At 37.1% G+C, this 9,261-nt stretch overlaps 1 protein-coding gene across 1 annotated transcript in view; it reads right to left on the reverse strand.

The window, feature by feature from the left end:
* Nucleotides 1-6,810: 6,810 nt before the first annotated feature.
* The window catches only part of LOC106516398 (myelin protein zero-like protein 2), a 7,896-nt gene continuing 5,445 nt past the window's right edge, over nucleotides 6,811-9,261 (reverse strand). Inside the window, exons 3-4 of the mRNA XM_014006738.1 lie at nucleotides 7,753-7,963; nucleotides 6,811-7,599 (exon numbers count right to left, since the gene is read on the reverse strand). Of these exons, the coding sequence (XP_013862192.1) occupies nucleotides 7,430-7,599; nucleotides 7,753-7,963 (381 nt within the window). The 3' untranslated portion in view covers nucleotides 6,811-7,429. The remainder of the gene's footprint in view (nucleotides 7,600-7,752; nucleotides 7,964-9,261) is intronic.

Genomic DNA, 9,261 nt, shown 5'->3' on the forward strand with positions numbered 1-9,261 from the left:
AGTTCTGCAGTGCTGGCTGAGGAGGAGGAGGAGGAGGAGGAGGAGGCGGCCATGTGTCGCACAGCTTCCGGGCCTCAGTCAGGACATGCAGCCATTCATAAATTCTTTCATTGACAAACTGCACTTCCTCACCACTAAAACATTACAAAAGGGAGAGTAAACAGTCGTTTTTCTCCCCCAGAATTTTAAATATTGGCCGTGTTTGTGAACKTATAGAGTGACGTCCAATCCCAATCCCGGAGGGGCCACCATCCTGCATGTTTGAGCCGCTGTCCGGGTTTTTAGCAGGTCTTCGAGTTCCACAGAAGTCCCGTCAGGTGTGTTGAAGCAGAGGAACATGTAAAATATAGAGGACGGTGGCCCTCCAGGACCAGGATTGAGGAAGASTTTTCTAGAAAGTCAAAAAGTTCTSTTTCATGAATAAATGTTCATTGTCTTGCATGATACTTTATAGGGGACATATCATAAAAATCCACTCTTTTAGACCTTAAATGTATTATGTTGTGTACTTGGAGTCTCTAGGAGTGCAGAAAACTTTTATTTAGGCTCTCTTTGTGTTTTAAAGATATCTTTATATTCTGTTTGGGTCAGATCTTTCAACACCTTCATTTTTCTCAATTTCCTATGATGTTAAACTATTATGTCTAATTATTTGCAGCAGTTTCGAATTAAGACTTACCAAATACAGTTTGGTGGTCTTCACTCTCCTCTGACTCTGGGTCAGACTCTGGCTCCAACATGTAAAGCTGGACGGACAAGTCTTCCCTTGTTGACATATTTTAATTAATTTGTAAATAAAAYATTTTTGCGCCACTATAATCATGAACCCCTCTATCAAACTGCAGTGGACCGGTCTGGAAGCTGACGGGGGGCGGGGCGTGAAGCGCCTCATTTGGATTTAAAGAGACAGCCTCAAAACGAGTTGATCTGAGGCASACCTCAGGAAAGGAGTGAAAGAGGGGCTTGTGGAGCTACAATATGGAGGAATTCAGACCAATGCATCGCAGTTCCACTTTATGTAGACCCCAACTGAACAAATGTAAAAAAGAAGAATTAAAACCATGATAAATCTTCTTTAAACAGCAATTTTACTGTTGGCACTCAGGGGATTAGTTGGTCATGACTCTCGCTTTCTACCAAATTATATCTTAGCTCAGTATCTGTAAAATGAACTGAATCAAAAATATTTTTTGTGTTTAATGAGGTCAGTTAGCTGGTGAGTAAATAGTTACTTGTTCGAGTTACATTATTTTATTACAAAATAAGCCTAATTGTAATTTATTACAGATGCCTTAGAAGTTACGTAATTTAGATTAAAGCTATTGTAGAAAATGCAATGATCACAATTTGTTTTACATTTTCAATAAAAAAATAAAAGTTTGGTTAAATGTTGGYGGCCATCTTGAAAGAGGTGGATTCTAATGTACTTTCAATACTTCCTGGAAGTACCCTTAAAATCCTTCCAGTGATGTTTTGCTAACAAACATGCACAAACAGGTAATTCCATTACTGCCCTTTCATGGCAGCGGGAGATAAACAGTAAAACAAAATAAGTCAAACTGTTGGCAGAAGAACAGCTCTTCTCCTTTCCCATTAGTCCAAAACAGCTGAGAACCGTGTGTCCAGTTTTGTTCAGGAAGTGATGGAGAAAGTGCCGACCTCAGAGTTTTCAGATTGGATTAGTCATCTTCAGACGTGGCAGTCATCAGATTCACAGACGTCAGTAGGTTCGTACATGTCCATTACTCTAAACTGAAGGGACTAGATGCTGGATCATGAGCACAAAGATGACGATGAAAAAAGGTTAAATGAAGAACAAGAGAGTTTAAATGAGTTGGAAGAAAGAAGCAGCTGAATCAGTGTTAAATACGTGAGAGTCAAGGGCAACAGTAAGAAATACATTTTTAACCTGTTATTTCTTTAATTCGGGGGTGGATTATGTGAAATAGACTTTTTTTTTTACCTTTCTGTCATATTATAATGACGTTCCCTCATCAAAAACATACACAGAGAGATACTTTGACTCATTCATGCAGGTTTAAGAAATCCTTGAATTACCGTAGCCATGTGGAGCTGTCTAAGCGCTTGCTGGTACGAAGCTCCGCCCATTTGCACAAAGCTCCTCCCCGGAGCTCAGTCTGCAGCCAAGCTCCCCAAAGCATTGTTTGAAAACATGCTGAAGTGGGAGTGTCAGAAATGGTAGGAGGCTCTTAAAGTGACCGAGGACAATTTTAAAGTTTAGATAGACTATGATGCAAGTCACATTTATTTTTGATGCAACATTTTCATAAAAAAAAGAAGGTAACATAGTTTTGATTGTGGTGTATAATTCAACTRTGTGCCTGGAAAATACAAAGCAGCCCCCTTAAAAAATGATATAGGYTTTTTTAATGGTGTTATTCCAATAATGTATAGTTTGCTCTGCTCAGGCCAGCTGTTATCTTATCAGTCAGAATCTTGTATAATGTTCTTAATAAATAAAGAAACCCTAATTTCTGCAAAAATATCTGTACTCACTGTAAATAAATGTCTTTACTCACAAGTTCAAACTATATTTTTCTAAACATGTTTTAGTCTTTGTGATGGGAAGTGTTTAAGTGGCTCTGAGGTGTGTGTGTGTTCTTGCTGTGAGCAGCACACAYCTTGCTGCAGTAATCTCAGAGGTCCTAATGTGCTGAGGGGGCCTGTTCAGTGTTCCGGTGACTCGTGACATGGAACACACGAYCACAGCCTGCGTACGACACAGTCCATCTCATCACGTTCAGACTGGGATTGTGTAAGTTGAATGAAATACGCAGACGCTCAGGTCTGCAGCAGCAGCGGCAGCAGCAGCCCGGCTTCCTGCAGCAAACTGCTGTTTTGTTTTTTCTCTCTTATTGCAGTTTTGGAAGAGTTCCCACTGCTGCTGCTGCATTGAGACTCTGGGTGGAGGGGCCCGGAAAGATGAGCGGTCGGTGCGCATGCATCCTTGAAACATTATTCCCTGCTTGATGTTAACACCCCCCCCCCCCCACACACACACACACACACAAATACAAAGACATGTGTGTGAAGCTGCACTTCATTCTTCCTTATTCTACTCCACATTTTCATCATGAAAGCAAATCTACATCAAAAAACTGTTTATGCCTCATGTAAATAAATGGGTTCAGTTTAAACTAAATTAAATCAAACAAATAACTTAATTCCAGTTTTGTTATCTTCCAGCATGTGTGTGTGTGTGTGTGTGTGTGTGTGTGTGTGTGTGTGTGTGTGTGTGTGTGTGTGTATTTGTTCAAATGTGGGGACCGACTGCTCCTCATGGGGATAAAAGCAAGGTCCCCATGAGTTATGTTGTTTCTGAGTTGAGGGTTTGGTTTAGGTCCAATGTGTGATTTGGTTTTGGAGTAGGTGGGGGTATGTGGCAGACCAGGGCTATTCAACTGGTGGTCCATGGGCCACATTAGGCCCAAGGGTGATTTCCGTGTGGCCCAGCAATGACCCTCACCTGCATCAAAAATAAAAAATTCCTATTTTAACTTAATTTAATACAGTTTAAAAATCAGTCGTATTTCTTTTGATTCAAAACAACTAAATGAATAAAAGGTTTAAGATAATAATGCTTGTTCTTTTACATAAAGCCTTTAGAAAACAACTAGAGAACTGCTGACACCACATATTGTTTCCGTCTTGCCTTTATCCCGTTCTCACAGCTCTGCATTGACTCGCCCAGGTTTTTTCATTTTTATCTCATCAGAAATATTTATCCAGTTAGTATTTAGTCTGAAAGTATTTACAGTTGTTCCTACAGAGTAGCAGCTCTCTTTGACAATAAAGTTTCCACCCAAAAACAATAGAGGGAGTGAGCCCTGATGAGTTGCGTGAACTTTAAGCTTTGGTTAGCTATTACAGTAAACTCTGAGTTTAAACATGTCATGTCTGACACATAAAGGAGCGGCTTGGTATGTTATCTGACCAGTTCATGCAAAGGGTGTGTGCGTTCACACCCCATGAAATATTTGTGTCAAAACATTAATTAGAAAACATTAATTAGAAAACATGCATGACTGTCTTCAGGTCCAGGCCTCCCCTGTAAAAGACATCTGTGATCTCAGTGGGACATGCCTGGTTAAATGAAATAATCAAAATCATGTGTGATTTCTAAAAAGTTTATTCAAAATTTGCTCAAATATATTTGACAAGTTACAGTTCGCTAAAAAAATAAACACTTATACAGTTTAGATTTTATTTACACTAAGTACAAAACAAAAATATCCATATAAGTATCTACAATGTTACTGCTAATTAAAATTTGCAGTTCAACAACAACAACAAAAAAAAAAGGTTTTATATGCAAGGATATAAAATGGGCTGGTGTTTATCAGGTTCAAAATGTTGTCAAATCTAACCTCGAGTGTGCAAAAACTGGAGCCTACAGGTGTGTGTTAACACAACGCCAAGGAGGTTGCTTCTACACGTGTATTCTACAGAGATAAAGGATTATTTTCAAGTGGAAAACATTTAAGACAGCTGCCAAGTTCTCCTGAAGGGAATGTCTTGGGAAATGTACCCCAAGGTCAGACTGTGCAATAAAGGAATTGGGGGGAAAAAAACCCAAAAAAACTCCATCTCAGATTCTACAGGTAGCAGGTTAAAGCTTAACGTTCAGGATCATTTTAGAATCAGATAAAGACCTCATGGTTTTCATTATGTCCTGATTTCTCAAACTAGTTTTAAAAAAGGTCTGTCTTTAAAAAAAAGAAAAGAAAAAGTAAAATATTTACAGCAGTGAGCCCATCTGGTGACATTGGATTAAAAAAAAAAACATGGCCACAAGATAATCATTGCAGTTATTTCCACGCAGAGACTGTTGTTTACATAAGCAAGTTTGAATTAATGCCATTTTATTTTATTATAAGAAAGAATGACCCTTGCAGTTAGGCAAGTAATTCTTAAGTGTTATATGTTGCAGCTAAAAGACACAGGTGATGACTGGAGTTGTCTTTGTCCAAAAATGTTTTTCTTTATCTCAACACTCAAAACAGGCTCTTATCTCTCACTGTGCCTTTGCTGTGGGAGGAGTCAGAGTTATGTTACAATCAGGAACACAGTAAAATATTTCTCTCCTGAGATAACAACTCATGGCCGCACAATAACTAAAGCGTGGTCACAAATTATTGTCACATGGCCACATTTTTATTTATTTTTTCCTCACTGTTAACGAACGTGCTTCGAGCCAGTCTAGGAGGCAAAACTCAGATAACAAAAAACAAAAATTAGTGAACAAAACAAAACAAAAAAAACATTTAAAAAACAACTTAACAGTTAACACTCCATTTTTTAAATACTAAGAGTACTTTATGTATAAAAAAGGTCACACAGCTACGTACAATTTAAAAATCTTGAATAATCCAAGGAAATTTGTTTTAAAAGGTCTAAAAAAAGGTTTAAAAGCAAATATTTGCTAAATAATCCTGACTGTAGAGGGTTGAGGTACTATGATGGAGTATTAGAGTCAGACTATGAAAATATTTTTTCTTATATATTCAAATAATAATATAATGAGAATAATGTCTTCAAAATAGACACAGCTGTTGGTACAATCATTTCAAAGTCCTGCTACTGACAATAAGTTGATGTTTCAAGATTATTTATTTATAAAACTGATAACAAAGGATAACTACAGGATGCTCAAAATTTTGTCTTTTTAACGCAATGGTGAGATTTGTTTATCCTGTAGTTCTTATATTACTTTATTCTCATAATGTTATGACTTACTCTTAATGTTGACTTTATTCTCATGTTGTGAATTTATTCTCGTTTTGACTTTCACATGATGTTGTGAATTTATTCTCCTAAAGCTGCAACTTTATTCTCATAATGTTAGATTTATTCTCATAATGGTGCAACTATTCTCGCTACGAATATTCTCACATTACGACTATAATCTCATGTTGACTTTATTCTCAAAATGTTATGACTTTATTTTCAGTGTTAGAGCTTTATTTTCATGTTGCTATTTTATTCTCAACGTTGCGACTTATTCTTACAAAGTTATGACTTTATTCTTATAACGCTAGGGCTTTATTCTGATAATGTTATGACTGTTCTTGTGATTTAAAAAAAATTCTCATGGTCTAGCCCTAATACCTCCTTGTAGAGTTCCAATAAAAACAATCCAAGGGAAAAAAAAACTAGCAAGAGAGGAATGCATTGCATTCAAAAGACTATCTCTGGTTTTGTTTTGCCATAAATGTTATTTTTATCGATAATCATGAGATCAGTAACCAGAAATCTGTTAATTACGTTTAATTATTTATAAAAAAAATTGAGTTGTGTCAAACGAAAAAAGAAAAGTTGTTTCAGCTAGTTGTGTCAAACGGAAAAAGAAAAGTTGTTTCAGCTAAAAAGTGTATTTATCAGATCATCACTGTCATCATCATCGTCATCATCATCATTACCATTATCTTCATCGTCATCATCATCATCATCGTCATCGTCATCATCATCACTTTCTGAGTCTTCATCATCTGAACTTTGCGCCTCAGTTTTCTTCGTCACAGCTGACAGCTGAACTGCCTCCACAGGCGAGCTGATGCCGTCGCACAWCCACAGACAACAACATGAAAACAGTGAGACGGGCCAATCATGGACATTCTGCGTTTGTAGATTTTTTTTTGTTTTTGTTTTTTAGAGACGGGATTGGTTTAATTTGCAAATATCCTAAATACCCAGAATCTTCAGTCTGATACCAAGGAAGCCCAGAGAGTCAATGCAACCCCTTTGAAAAGCATTTTTCATCCAGCAGCTCATCGTTCTCCTGGGCTCAGGAAATTCCTCACCTGAACTCCAAGTGTGACAGTCAGACACTGAAGCATCAGTTGTTAGTAAAGTTGTTGCTCACAGAGAAAAAAGGAGGTTTCTGTGAACTTATTTCAGCCTTTTCCGCCTCTGAACTGGTTTCCTCAGTAGAAGACTTTAGCAAGAATATTTAAAGTTAACCCACCGCAGCAGTTGTTGTGCTTTGGAGAGTTACTTTTCGTTTGGTTTACTTTGAAATAATCATTGTACAAAGTCACTGCTGCTGTGAATTAAAGGAAAAACGTCAAGACCCACCTCAAGAACAGCTTATTCATATTTACACCCCCTACTCTGCTGCTTAAAATATCTAAGAAATTTTATTTTAGAAAAATAAAAAATAACTTTTTTTAAAAGTCCATAAAAATGTTGAATTTTCAAAATTACAACATATTAAAAAGCAGTACTATWTACAGCCAATACTGCAGAGTAATCTGCAGAGATTTCTGAAAAGTTCCTGATGGAGGAGCAAATATGGAAGAAAAAGATGCAGTTTGTTGGTCTCTTCCAGGAGGAAAAAAATTAAAATGGACCCAAACAGCCCACCAGACTCCATCCCAAGAGGATCAGATGAGCTCAGGTTCTCCAGCTCTCACCATGGGTCTTTCTTCTCATGCGTCCTCTCTGTGTGCATCTCAATGTCATTTCCCATGTGTTTACTCCTGTAGACCCTTACCGCCACAATGATACAGAGCAGGATCAGAATGACGACRCAGGCGCCTCCGACGGCTGCCACCAGGACCATGATCTCAGACACGGTTGCTAGAAATGGAAAAAAAATAGACAAATAAGACATTTGATTCAATTTGTTTAAAATTATGTTTATTTATCTAACTGATGCTATAACTGAAGAGATAAGATAAGCAAAACTTCTCATCAACCATTTACTATAAATACAACAAACATCAATCTGACCTTTGGTGACGACTGTGAGGACGGTTTCTCCATTGCTGCCGTGCACATCTGGACGGTTGCGCACCTGGCAGATGTAGGTACCGTTGAAGGATGGAAGCACCTGTTTCAGGGTGATGGAGGCGTCTTTCCCCAAAATGTCTCCCGACCACTCTGCATGGCCTTTGAAACGCCCTTCATCAGGAGGGAACGGTTCACCCTGGTAGAAAAATACCTGAAATGTACAAAAAAAAAAAGGAAAAAAATAAATGAACAAGAGTACTGTCAGCTGTACATAAATATACATGATCAGGGAGGGGTGAAAGGTCAGTGCTCCTGTTAATGATGTATGCAATGGTTTAAAAACAAAACATAAGTTATAAAGTGACAAACGTAACATTTTATGATCAGAGTAGTAGATTTCACCACTCCAGATTTCTCTGATAGAAGTCTTAATGAAAATAAGACCCAATGTGGAGCCATAATCTGACACTTCCTATCCTAAACATTTGTGGAGTTACTTACTGTGTACAGTGTATGGATATGCAGATAAGGACAATCTAAGGAAYAAAGGGTTTGACATTTCTATGTTGCTGGAGCATAGAAGAGTTTTTAACGACGGGGTCGCCTGCATCAATACGAATCATCCATGACTGAGTGCACCTGGTGCATCAGGTGCTGTTAAATAAGCAATCAGGATGGTAAAAAGAGGAATGTGGGACAGGATTACTTTCAGTGTGAGAGAAAAGTGAAACCCTGGGTTAAAAAAAAAGTAACTGGCTCAAAGAACCTGAGGTTCTGATAGAACTTTTTGTTTGGAGTGTAAATATTTTGAGTTTAAACAAAAGTTTGATTTTTTTGACTTTGATCGCACAGAACTTTAGTTTAAATGAAATCAGTCATTGTAAATTAAGATACATGTTTTAGTTGTGTGAATTTTTTTATGTTAAAAGGCAATTTGCTGGTTTTGAAGTAAGGAATATTTTTTGCCTGTTTAAAAGGTTTTCAACCTACCTGCTACACTACTACCAACTGCTACTGCTAACTGCTACTGTTACATCAGAAGATCTGCTGTGAGACGCACACAAGTAAAATGAACATGAAATAAAGGTTAAATAAATAAAGAAAAAAAGAACATCAGAGAACAAATTGAATTGTTGCCTTTTATCCTTTAAAGAACCATTAAAAATGATTAAGATCAATAATATGCAAATAAACTTTATTCTATTTATTTATTTATTTTGCACTGCAGTCTGTTCTCATTCCAACTCATTTAGCCAGCAGGGGTCACAAATACAAAAGAAAATATTTCCAAATGTGCTGCAGGATTAAACAATCTCAGAATTAAAAATGTGTACCGTTTCATCTTTTGTGTTTTTTTCATATTAGAATTTTGCCCATTTTTTATAGGAAACAGTCACTACAAAAAATAAATGAATAAAAATCACCAACCAAAAGGAGTAGATAAAAAGAATAGACTGACTAACATCTGGGAAAGAATACAAATAAGTAAAAATAAATAAATATAGAGAA

The sequence above is a fragment of the Austrofundulus limnaeus genome, unplaced genomic scaffold (genome assembly GCF_001266775.1).
Source record: "Austrofundulus limnaeus strain Quisiro unplaced genomic scaffold, Austrofundulus_limnaeus-1.0 Scaffold37, whole genome shotgun sequence".
Classification (NCBI taxonomy): Eukaryota; Metazoa; Chordata; class Actinopteri; order Cyprinodontiformes; family Rivulidae; genus Austrofundulus; species Austrofundulus limnaeus.